At 38.9% G+C, this 12677-nt stretch overlaps 1 protein-coding gene across 1 annotated transcript; it reads left to right on the top strand.

Moving 5' to 3' along the window:
* The first annotated feature begins 340 nt into the window (after positions 1 to 340).
* LOC120746492 (low affinity immunoglobulin gamma Fc region receptor II-like) lies at positions 341 to 3873 on the top strand. The gene is made up of 5 exons (XM_040051909.1): positions 341 to 1997; positions 2204 to 2248; positions 2497 to 2754; positions 2839 to 3099; positions 3704 to 3873. The coding sequence occupies exons 1-5, from the start codon at positions 1967 to 1969 to the stop codon at positions 3871 to 3873; spliced, it is 765 nt and encodes a 254-aa protein (XP_039907843.1). The 5' UTR covers positions 341 to 1966.
* The last annotated feature ends 8804 nt before the right edge of the window (positions 3874 to 12677 follow it).

The raw sequence follows: 12677 nt of genomic DNA, 5'->3' as shown, positions 1-12677 counted from the left end.
TTATTCACCTGGATGACTGAACATGCATCATGACAAAAATTGAAACTGCTCTATGAAGTGAGTAGTAGTATGTAATATGCATCAAAATAATGGTTTCTACCCTTTTTAAACTTTTATTCTCCAATTCCTGCAACCTTACAGGTTACAAAGAGACTTGAAGACAGTCACATCTGAGAGAGTGACCCAGATAACCCAGATGGTGCAAGATGACCCCAAAACAGTTGACAGTCACTCAGTGAGGCAGTGGCCTTTTTAATTATTTTGTTGTTATTTTATACTTTTTAAAATTAAGCTAAAAAAGAGGTGCTCAAATGAGGAAGAAAAAACAAGAACAGAATATTTAGGACTGCCAGGACCTTCAGTTTAAGCACTGTTGTCTTTGATTGTTGTTTATGATGCTGAACACAAGGCCCAGAAGATGAAGTCATGTCGAGTAATTTGTGATTTTCTGAAGGTATTTGAACACTGTTATGACCTACATGTTGAAAATATGTGCTTATACTGTAATGGGTGTGTGATATATCTAGAAGCTGGTCCACTGAAATAAGTCAGATGCAGTGGTTAATGTGTTTTTCTTGTTTGTTTCAAGCATATGTACTTGATATTTGACTTTCTTTTAGAAATATAAATATTCAGCTTTAGGCATGATAATAAAGTGACTCGTCCTATGACCTTCCCCATGTTGATAATCCAAAGCTAGAATGATGCTATTGATTGAGAGAGAGAGAGAGAGAGAGAGAGAGAGAAAGGGAGAGACTGAGGCTCAAAGATCATTGTAACTGATAAATAACATAAGTGGGGATTCAAAATTCAATTCATGAGTCAAATAATATTTTTATCATATCTTTATTCTGTCTTTATTTACTGATTCCTTTGATATTACTCAAAGATGTCATTAGGTGGCGCATGGCGCTAAGGAGAAATGGAAACCCCCTTAGAGGCAAGTGCTGCAGTCAAGCTGTAAAAAAGCTCATGTCATATTCATCTTTCTTTTAAAATACTGGCAACATACCCCTCATAAAGGCACCTTCCAGATCACTGTGTCTCATGTACAAAACCCTTATCATCTCTCACAGAAATCCTTAAAGCAGTCCAGTCTTATTTACCTTTTAAAACTGATGATAACATCATTGCATCATTAAAGTGGCTCTGCTAATGTTAGGATATTTTCAATGGGCTAATATTAGTGCTGAAACAATGGGGTCAAATGTAAACGTAGCCATAATAGAGCTTTGCTCTGAATATTAACACCTACTCTTTAGGAGAATGTCGGAGGCATAAACCTGTATGCACATGTAAATATAACTCTGGTAACTCTGGCAACACTGTAGATCACAACTGATTTAGTTCAGTGCGATGAATCCAGAATAAAAAAGTGAATGTGAAATGACTACATGTTGTGTTGAAGGCAGCACTAGTGTGACTTTCTGGTTATAAATGGAATTACTGAGGTTTAACCCATATCACAGCAGCTCTGGTTGTTTGAAAACTATTTAGAGTTGTTTCAAGTCTGTTTTTGTGTCTGATGCAAAACATCACTGAGTTCAGTGTTTGTCTCTGTGTCAGACTGTGAGAACACAGCTCTGTTGTTGACTCTGGTGTCCCACCAGTTTAATATCTGTACAACTACACAGTGCAAAATATTCATTTAGTCAGTGCTTTGTTATTGGTGAGGAATTCCAATGACTTAAAGCAACTTGAGCTTTCCTATAGTGCTTTCCTATAGTTCCTATAAAATTTAGTTATAAGCTGTTAGTATTACTGTGACTGACTAAGCCATCACTGGTATAATGTAAGTATAACAAAGGTGAATGTTAAAAAGCTACAAATAGATTTGAATGCATCAGTCTGTGTTCTCTTTCACCTACCACAGCAACAGCTCTGCTTCTCTATTTACAATCTTTACATAGTTGTTTTACAAAGGTCATACAGGAAGCATCTATTGGTTGGTCTGTGGCAAGACATCATGGAGGTCAGAGCTCTGTGCATCAGACTGTGTAAGTACTGTCTCAGTTTATACATGAAAATTAAACTATAAAGAGTTTGTTAAGTTTAACAATGTTGTTAAAAGGCTGTGATGATTTAATCTTCATGTAGCAGAAACCTTTGGTGACACCTTAGAAACGTAATAAGGAATAGCAACTGTAACTCTAAGAGTTGGCATGTTTGACATCTTTTAGTAACATTTTTTTTCTCTTTTCAGTGATAATTGTGCTGATCCTGCAGTGTGCACATGATCAGAAAGTTGGTGGGTAATATCTGTGTACTTGTTATCATTTTGCTATAAGTGGAAAATATGATTATTAAACACAAAAAAGAACATTTTAGTCAATCACCACCTCTACTGGGTTTAGTCACATTTTATTGCATATTTTATTGGCTATCATAGTTTTCATTTTGGGGTTTTTATTGTACAACTAAAACCCAGGAGTTTGTTAATTTATTAATAAACTGAATCCCTTTTTGTTTTTGTTTTTTTGGTCATTTTTTTCTCAGATGCAGTTTCTCTTCGTATTGTTCCAAACAAATCCCAGTTTTTTGAACAGGAGTCAGCCAGCTTTTACTGTGGGGAGATCTCTCATGGACATGTGTTATATAAGATGGGAGAGGAAGTAAAGCAATGCAACAAAACCAGTAAGAAAACAACAGGTTCAGAGTGTACAATTAATCCTCTTCATGCACGTGACAGTGGAGAATACTGGTGTGGGACAGCAGGAGGGAAGAGAAGCAACAATATCGGCATTACTGTCACTGGTATGATTGAAAAAAGGCAGCAATATTTTGTCACAAATAAACACAAGTTCAATATTTTATAAATTTAACTCACTTGTTGTTCAGCTGGTTCTGTTATCCTGGAGATTGCTGCTGTTCCTGTGATGGAGGGAGAAGATGTGACGCTGCGCTGCAGAAACAAGATGATTTCCTCCAATATTGCAGCTGATTTCTATAAATATGGGCATCACATAGGGAGCAGCTCAACAGGAAACATGACCATCCACAGAGTTTACAAGGCAAATGAAGGACTTTACAAGTGCAAGATCTCAGGAGGTGGAGAATCACCAGAGAGCTGGCTGTCTGTCTCCCTGCCATGTGTCACAGGTGAGAAACAGCAATGTTTCAAAGTAAGATTAGTACACGTGTGATATAAATTATTACTTTTCCCACACTTTAAGAAAAACTGCTGAGTCTATTTATTGGTACCATTTTTGAACTATTCTGAAGTATTTCCACAAGATTGCTCATTTAAATTACTAAAACAGGTTCCACTGGTCACAGTCGCTTTCACACTAAGGAGTTTAAAGTCAAGTGTACTCAGATTTATATTTCATTCATAAAGGCAGTAACAGTAACAGAGATCATAGAAAAGTGACAAAAGTTTCCCAGTTACTCGTTCAGTCCTTTAAATCAATAAGCCACTAAATAAATATCGGTCGTTGTCCTGTTTTCAGTTGACGTAAGCAGAGAAGAAGATGCTTTCTTAGAGACTCAGTGTGAGGAGAGAGGTTACTTTCGGTGATATATACAGATATGAAGGTGAATAATCACATAATCAATAATTAACCAAGGTGATGAAGGAAAGCTCTTTAACAAAAATGTTGTATGTGATAATATTTTAATCACAAATTAGATTTTTTTTTCTTTTAAATCCGTTAAACAGACTTAATCTCAGCCGTGTCTCACACATGTAACCATCTCTGCACAGAGACTCAGAGAGACCACCCTGCCTGCCATATTTACCTCATCTCATGGACTGTGTTCACTGTGGTGATGGTGGCGCTGCTGCTGCTGCTGGTGGGACTTCTTCACTTTGGGAAAGCTACAACAGCTAACAATTCACCCAGGTGTAAATGCAACAGTAATTATGACAAATAAAGCAATGAAATGATAAAAGTATGTCCTTTGTGGTCCATGTGGATGTTCTTTAAAATGTTTAAATGCTATGATTAAAATAAGAAAACCAGAAAACATTTATTGTTCAATAATTTGATGGTTTTCCTGACTTATATGCTCTCAGCGGCAAATTGTATGCAACTTTAACTCTGCCCTGAAAAAAATGATGTGTTGCTGGGGAAGAATTGGACTGAACTGAAACAGTGCTGTGTAAAGGTGCTGTTGTATACTGCAAACTGAGTGTACATAGAAAGCTGTTCAGTGTTTTTTTACTTCCTGATTTATTTTCTAGTCTTCGTTCTATGTGCACTGTTTTCAGTTTCCCAACTGCGTTATGGAATTTCTGCCAAAATTGACATAAAGATCAGTTTCAGTTAACTTCAGCTTTCTGTAAGTTTACATCTGGGTCTATTTCCTACGGCGCACTATGGCAAAAATAAGTCTAATACCATCTGTAGGTTTTTGACCTGTGTTAGAGAATTTAAAATGTCTTGAACTAGAATGCAAAGACAGATATCTGTATTTCAAAAAGTTGATGAATATGTGCAAATCCATGTGTATGTGTGTGTCTATGTTAGCTGCAAAAAAAAAAAAAAAAAAAAAAAAAAAGCAGCTTCTCACATTTCACAGCGTTACAGGAAATGTTTTACATTTTTCATTTACATCTGTTTTCTGCTCTGATCCTGATCTTCATTTGTAAATAAGAAGACTTTTCCCTGATTTCACTCTTTGTAATCAAGCACAGAAAATAAATTGTTCATTTCACATCCCTGTAAGACTGTTTCTGAACGCTATTGTTATTGTAAAAGGGAAAATTTGTCAACCAGACAACTGACGAAGTGTGAATATAATAATGACTACTTGTTACGGCCCAAGCAGGGCTCGTCCTGAAATTGCCCTTTTGTGGGTGAGGTGTTGTTCTCTCTCTGCCTCCTCCTGTCTTGCTCCACCCCTCTCTCTCTTCTCTGTCTGCTCTCTCTCCAGGACACAGCTGCTGCTCATTTCCCTCATTTGGTATCTAGACCCAGCCAAACATTACCTCTCAGAGGTTACATAGGTTGGGGAAGAACTGTGGGGTGCGGGGTGGTTGTCCTGTGTCTTTACACTGCTTTCTAGGGAATAGTGTGATTGTCTTGCCTGTAGTGTGGAGTTGTGGGAGCAGTGGGGAAAGTAGCTGCTTCAAGTGAGTAGTTTGGGCTTGTGAGTAGTGATGGTGAGATGAAGCCTAAGGATGAACTGAAGCTTTTCATCCAACTGGTCGACTCATGGTTCGAAGCATTGTGATGATTCATTTGCTCTACTGCGCCATCAAGTGGACGATTCAAGTGAAACAGGCTCTGTGATTATAATGATGTGATGTGTAAACCTGCAAACTGAATAAATAAATTGTTTTCATGGTTATTTATCACAAATATTGTCTCAGTACATCTGATTCAAAAGAGAAAGTGGAAACTGTGAGGACGGAGTTTTGGTATGATTGTGTTACTGTGTAATCATGCTTATGTACATCTGGATAATGACACGAACTTCACTTTTTAATAAACTAAAAGACAGAAATCAGATTATAGGATCTGTAGTGTTGTTTATTTATATGATGGTACCTATCATTTTTTGATATTTATAACTGTGTGTATATCTTATTAGGAGAGATGAGATCAAAATGTTGCCAGACAGGGGAAAAACCTTGCTGGTTCCATCGAAGAAGAAATGCTCAAGTAACTATGTAACACGTACATAATCCAATTCCACAACATAATGTGATTGGGCAATCTTTCTTTTTTTTTTAATCTGGCGCGAACGGGCGAGCCAGTGCCTGAATCAGTCACGTGGTACAGACTGCTCGCGAGGCCTCGAACATCACTGCATACGTAATCAAAGCAAGCCTGGATACGCGCTTCACAAAAAATTACCCGACACATGCGTCAAAGCTTCGACACACAGGACACCTCAGTAGTAATATACCTACACTTTTTTTGCAACTACCCCTATAATTATCTACTAGTCACACACTGCAACATTAAGACTCGATGATTACACATAGGGGGTTACGGGGGGGGGGGCAACAGTCAGCAAAGCAAGTCATAAAACAATAAAAGCGGCTTCCTAATCAAGAGCATCCCAGCACCAGTGTTGGGACTAACGCGTTATTAAGTAACGTGTTACAGTAACTACGTTATTATTGCGGTAACGAGCACGGTAACTAGTTATTATGCCAAAATCAGGAACGCGTTACTCGTTACTGGGATTTAGATAGGCTCGTTATTCGTTACTTCGTGGGTTGCGTTTAACTTACCTCGGAAATCGGAACACGAACCTGGGAATAATGTCACACTCGAGTAAACGGCGTTCTGGTTAGCCTCGTTGGAGAAGTCTGGATTCCAATATGGCGACGCCCTCGAAAAGGCTTGTTTTGCTAGCCCTCTACAAAAACAAATTACTACTAAACACATATGCAGCTCATCTGCAGTCCCGAATTTCTGAGTCCCGAGTACAAAGGAAAGCACCACGACTGCAGTTTCCGTGCTGGACGTAAAAAGGGCACGTGACACTGTGACGTAAGCTACAATCATGGCGGCAGTCGAAGATGGTCCAGGCATGGGTTTTCTCTCCTGGAAATATTCACATTATTTCTCCTTTCTGGTGGTAAAAGACAGGAATATTGTCGTGAACTGTACTCTCTGTGTAGGTTCTAAAACTCTTTCGACATCAAAGACTAGCAATTCTAATCTGATGAAACATCTTCAGAAACAGCATGCATCTACCAAGTTAGTTGAAAAAGAACCCGAAGGCAACGTCTGTGACTTTAGCTCCGTTGACGCTATTCCAGCAAAACAACGAAAGCTTGATTTCGGACAGCCTGCTGCACAGTCCATCACCCAGCCCCAGCTACACAGGCTGATTGCCAGGTATGTTGTGGAAGACATGAAACCCATCTCAACGGTTGAGTCCCATGCTTTCAGACAACTGATTAGTCATATACCTGTGCGAGGGAGAGCTGGGAAGGCACCATCCAGAAAGACATTTTCCAATTTCCTAGACCAAGAATATGCCAACATGGAGTCAGAGCTCAAAAATACACTTGACATGGTAGAATACATCTCCACAACAGCAGACATTTGGACTGTGCATAATAAAAGTTTTCTTGGTGTGACCGCACATTAGATAAATGCACAAAACATGAAACGTGAGAAAGCAGCGCTGGCATGCAGGCGATTTATGGGTCGACATACGTATGACAGTATTGCATCTGAGCTGGACAACATTAACTCATCTCATGGCCTATCGTTTAAAATCACATCAACTGTAACGGATAATGGCTCCAATTTTGTCAAGGCTTTTAAAGTGTACCAGCCACCACCTGAGTCAGATGACTCTGAATATGAGGAGGATGAGGTGACTTTTGTTTCGATTGGGGATGTGCTGCAGAATGGTGCTGATGATGCTGATGATGCAATTTCTTTACCGCCACATCAGAGATGTGCATCGCACACAATGAATCTTATCTCTTGCACTGATGTGGAGAAGTGGATATTGTCTGAAGCTGCAACAAAAACCATCTACAGAAGTGCCACCACAAAATGTGCAGGGCTGTGGAACAAGGCCAGTCGTTCCACAGTGGCTGCTGAGATTGTGGAAGACATTATTACAAAGAAGCTACTAGTACCTTGCACAACAAGGTGGAACTCGTTCTATTATACTCTGGAGAGAATTTCAAAGATACCTTTGGTGGAGCTGATCACAATCTCATCCACATTACAGTTGAAATGTTTCAATGAGAGGGAGCATCAGTGTATCAGAGAGTACTGTGCAGTCATGAAACCACTTACTGTGGCACTGGACATTCTTCAAGGAGAAGACCATTGTTTTTATGGCACACTCCTACCCACACTGGAATCGCTGATGACCAAGACTCTGGCTATAAAAAATGGTCTGCAAATTATTGTTGGGCTACCAGATACAGTTGTCCAGGTAAGAGATGATATTTTCATTTGTGTTTATCTTTAATGAAATGTATTACTCAATTGCTTTTTATATTGTGCTGTGCTGTCCACATGCAAGTGAATGCTGTTACAGTTACAGATACTTAACCCCAATAAATAAATAAAATAAATACAACATAGTAAAATACACACTATTTACAAATTAAAATACATTCTATATAAAACTACAGCATGCTTTTAATGTTTAATTAATTTAATGTTGAAACAATGCATACTTTCTCATGCAAAAATGTTTTTTGCACTTTTACTGTGTCGTTATTACAGGCAGTCAAAACAAGGTTTGCACATGTCCTTGGAAGTGAAGCTGCTTTGCTGGCTGCTGTGACACTACCAAAATTTAAGCTTCGTTGGCTACATGACCAGGCGCGAAAGGACCTCGCAAAGGCCCGTCTGCTGGTAGAGTGTCGAAAACTTCTCCCTGAGCAAGATCAGCTACAACCAGGTACCAACGCCACCAACACAACACAGCACGCGGGTTCTAGCAAAGAGGATGAGTTCTTCTCCTTTGAAGAGAATGAGGACATATATGCCACTGCTGAAGGTGAGGTAGCAGAGTACCTCAAATCAGGAGCAACAGGGTTAGACTCTCTGAATCATTTCCCAATGATAAAGAAACTCTCTCTTAAACTTAATGCAGCTACTCCTTCAAGTGCTCCACAGTTGAAAGGCTTTTCAGCCTGGGAAACCTGATTCTCACTCCAAAGAGGAACAAGTTGTCTGATCATAAGTTTGAGAAGCTTTTCCTCTTGAGGTACAATCGTTGGTTTGATGGAACCAAAGTTGAGTAGTGCTCATATGATGATGATGTGTTGCCTTCAGTGGTGCTCTACAAGGTAAAGTAGGGTTATTTCCAAGTGAAACTTGGGCTTCTGAAGCACTTAAAATACCATTATATTTTATTTATCTACATGGCCTGTATGGAGGCAATATTATTTTGGTTTGACTGTTTATGAAGCTGAAAATAGTTATTATTTATTTTATTTCTGTTTGTGGGGCTGAAAATACTTATAATTAATTTTATTTCTCTTCTCTTTCTCTGAAAATACTTTTATTACTGAACATGAGGTCTCCAGTTGGTGGAATTCAGCAGTTAAGTTTACAAAGTTAAGTTCAGTTAACTTTACAAAGAATGGACAAACCTCACCGTGTTTATGTTAAATCATTTTTTGCACTACATGTTTTTGCACTTTGATACCTACTTTGATACCTACAGCTCCTAAATGGTCTGAGGTACAGTTTAATGTTGGCACTGCTAAAAGCATACTTTCTGTCCATTTAAATGGCAAAAATAAATATCTTTCAAAAGTTTCAACACACTGTATGTTGTGTTTTGTGATCCACTGCTTCTTCCTAGTGATACTACGTACAATGATTAGACACTGCTGTAACAACCCGAGAATGATGAGTTTGCATTTGTAGAGGGTTGAAACAATAGAAATAGATTAAAACACACAGATAAAAAAGTGACACATAAAACAAACTTTGTTAATTTCTAATTTAGTTTCATTCATTTCGTCATTAACTTGCACTCGCACTACTACACTGCCATTTTAACCATTTTAGGTTCAGGCCATTAGGTGGCACAGTGTACTTGTGGCTGGATAGTGCTAACATGTAAGCAAGCTAGAAGACTGGCATCCTTGCTGGGTATCCAGTTAGGGAAGCAACACATTAATAAGAGAATTCTGGGTAAAACCAAAGTTACTTTCCCTAGTAACTAGTTACTTTGAAAGTAACGAGTAACTTGAAGTAACTGAGGTACTTTTGATAGGAGTAACTAGTAATGTAACTATGTTACTAATTTAAAGTAACTTACCCAACACTGCCCAGCACACACATCCCAACTGAACCTCCAAAGGTTTTTCCACCTTTTTTCTTTACAAACAGCTCCTCTTTCTCTCCATATCAGAGGTGAACTGAAACCATGTCCAACCCCGGATGGTAATGACACCTCCTAGTGGGTTGGTCTAGCGTGTATACATATAAAACGCGCTCTTTCACCATTTGGAACATCAACAGCTTGAGCTAAGGAGCTCAGGATGACATCTGTATCAACCATGACGAGCAGCCAGGACATCGCCCAAGCCACAGCCGCTCTAGGTACGTCTACAGGCGTATGCACCCGGGGCCCTCATCATAAAAAGCAACGCTGTGAAAACGCCGTAGATGGGACTGAATTTAAGTTAGAATATCGAGGCAGTAATGGGTATGTGTATACCGTTAAATATACCAGCGGTGCAGTTATACTTCGTGTAGATTGTGATGAGGGACTGTTTTGGGGGGAATCACAAGTCATGTCTACTAAAAACTGGAAACTCTTTCGCACCGTTGTTTGTGCGGGCTTGGACAATGTGGGCTTCCCAGAGATGCTGTATGTTTCCCAGTGGAACAGTCCAACAGGCCCTGAGCTTTCGTTTCACCCACAGCCCCGATGACTTTATTTTTCTCAGTGTATGTGATGACAGGGAAAGTCTTATTGCTGTCAGAGGGGTTGAAAACTGGAGGTTAAATCCTTAACCTTTAAGCATAGAAGAGCGCACTACTATGACAATGTGATGATAAGGCTCCAGAAAGGCCGATTCATCCCAGCCATTCACCTGTTTATACGCTCATACACTGTCAATGGGACTGGAACACAATTCCGCAGGCTTGCAGAACACACCATGACCGAACTGAGATCATCACAACATATAGTATGCACAATTAACGACAACATTGCTCTGCTGTTAGAAGCAAGTAGTTATGCCCGTCGTGTTAAACCAGCCATGCTTCGCATGATTGGTAACTACTGGGCTGGGAGACACCTGGTTTAATGTATGTTGTTCAGTATTCATTGTCTGTGTGAATGAAATAAAAAGACGTGTTAACAACAACATCTTAGTCATTTGTGTCTTGCATTCATCATGGAAAACACATTGTCTAAAATTTATCATGATCCGGCCCATCCTGCAGGCTTAGCCAGTTTAAATAAGCTACGTATAGTAGTGATGGGATTTCCGGCTCTTTTTAGAGAACCGGCTCTTTCGGCTCCGAAACCGGCTCTTCAGGTTGTTTTGTTGCTTTAATTAATTTATTATTAACAATAATATAAAATTATGCAAAAAAAGAATTACTAATGTAAAAAAAAAAAAAAAAAAAAAAGTGGTTTTATTTATGTTTATATATAAATATATGCGGTGGCCTCTAGAGACAAAACACGTACAAACTCCAAAACACATTTCTAGCATGAACTGAACTTCCAAAACAGAGCTACCTAGATCACTTAAATTACACAATTCAAAGCATGAAAGCATATGTGTATTGTTTGTGTATTTATACACAAGCATTCATATATAGTCAAATAATTTAAAAAAAAAAAAAAAAGTTCAGTTACCTGTTATTACCACACACCAAATCCAGTCGTTGGTACTTGCTGGCTTGTGTAGCCACTAGGTAACAAAAGCTCAACACTGCCCCTAGCATCCTGGAGCACTTCTGTTGTCTTTTGTACGTGCTTCAGAGTTTGAATGTGCTTTGTCTGTAGGGGCCACCGTAAATATACTTTTATTTATTCACTCCACATAAAATGTAATAAATAAATCATATAATACAAAAATCAACTATTCACATTTCAACTTTTAACTATTTAAATTTTCAGCTTTTTCCTTTTATAAGTTTAAAGTGAAACAACAAAAAACACTGCAAACCACAACACAACTAAATATAAATTATAATGTGAAAACAAAAAGAACATGCATCTTCTCTGTCATATGGACCTGCATGACTAACTTTCTGAATCCTTTCTAATGTGACGTTGTTGTCCCTGGCTCTCTTTCTCTGTCTCTCCCTCTGGCTCTGTTCCTGTGCTACTGAGTGTAACTACCGCCCCTCCCCCCTCTTCCCAGCGTAAAGCACAAGGCTCGCATGCTGAGTGAAGCGAAAAAAAGTGCGAGAGAGAGGGTGAGAGAAAGAAAACAAAAAAACAAAAACAAAAAAAAAAACCCACGCCTCGCGATAAGGAGCCGGCTTGCGTCATTCACGTCAAAGACCCGGCTCTAAGAGCCATTTCGTTCGCGACCGACCCATCACTAACGTATAGCTGCCTGTGAGGCAACAGGGGTAAAACCCTCATTATCTCAGGTCAAACATTATTTAGAACGAGATGACACTTACACACTCCATAAACCAGTTAGGATCCACTTTCCCAGAAATAGCGTATTGGTCAATGGGATCGACAAACAGTTTCAAGCCGATCTGGTTGATATGTCTAAATATATGGCAGATATTGATAATGTTAGATACCTGCTAACATGTATAGATGTATTCTCAAAATATGCATGGGTTAGATGCCTCACAAACAAGACAGGGACTGCTGTATCAGTCGCTTTTGAGGATATACTTACTGAGGGAAGGATCCCTATGAAACTACAAACAGATGAAGGTAAAGAGTTTTATAATACAACCTTTAAACAGCTAATGAAGCGATAAAGCGACCTCGTTGTTGAGAAATGTTTGAAGTTATCGGGATCAATAAAGTATTCTGATAACATCAAACATTTCTCAACAAAGAGGTACGTTTTATGAGCCTGAAATACAACGCGTGATTGTTGATAAAAACAAAATATTGAAAGCATATTGGCTAGAAAAAAAGTGGCCCGGAAAAAGATGGCTCTAGTAAAATGTTTAGGATGGCCTGCAAGCTTTAATTCATGGATTCCAGAAAAAGACATCATCGATGCATGATTAACCAGACGACACAGCTCTGCAGTCATTCATTCAGCACAGTGCAGTGACATTAAAACACAA

The sequence above is a fragment of the Simochromis diagramma genome, unplaced genomic scaffold, assembly GCF_900408965.1.
Source record: "Simochromis diagramma unplaced genomic scaffold, fSimDia1.1 OVJJ01000672.1, whole genome shotgun sequence".
Taxonomy (NCBI): domain Eukaryota; kingdom Metazoa; phylum Chordata; class Actinopteri; order Cichliformes; family Cichlidae; genus Simochromis; species Simochromis diagramma.
The sequence above is the reverse complement of the archived record's forward strand: the minus strand, read 5'-3'. Positions and strand labels throughout refer to the sequence as shown.

Coding starts and splice junctions, on each gene's coding strand:
- LOC120746492 (XM_040051909.1), top strand. CDS start 1,967: ATGGAGGTCAGAGCTCTGTGCATCAGACTGT. Junction 1,998..2,203: donor AGCTCTGTGCATCAGACTGT/GTAAGTACTGTC, acceptor TTCTCTTTTCAG/TGATAATTGTGCTGATCCTG. Junction 2,755..2,838: donor TATCGGCATTACTGTCACTG/GTATGATTGAAA, acceptor CTTGTTGTTCAG/CTGGTTCTGTTATCCTGGAG.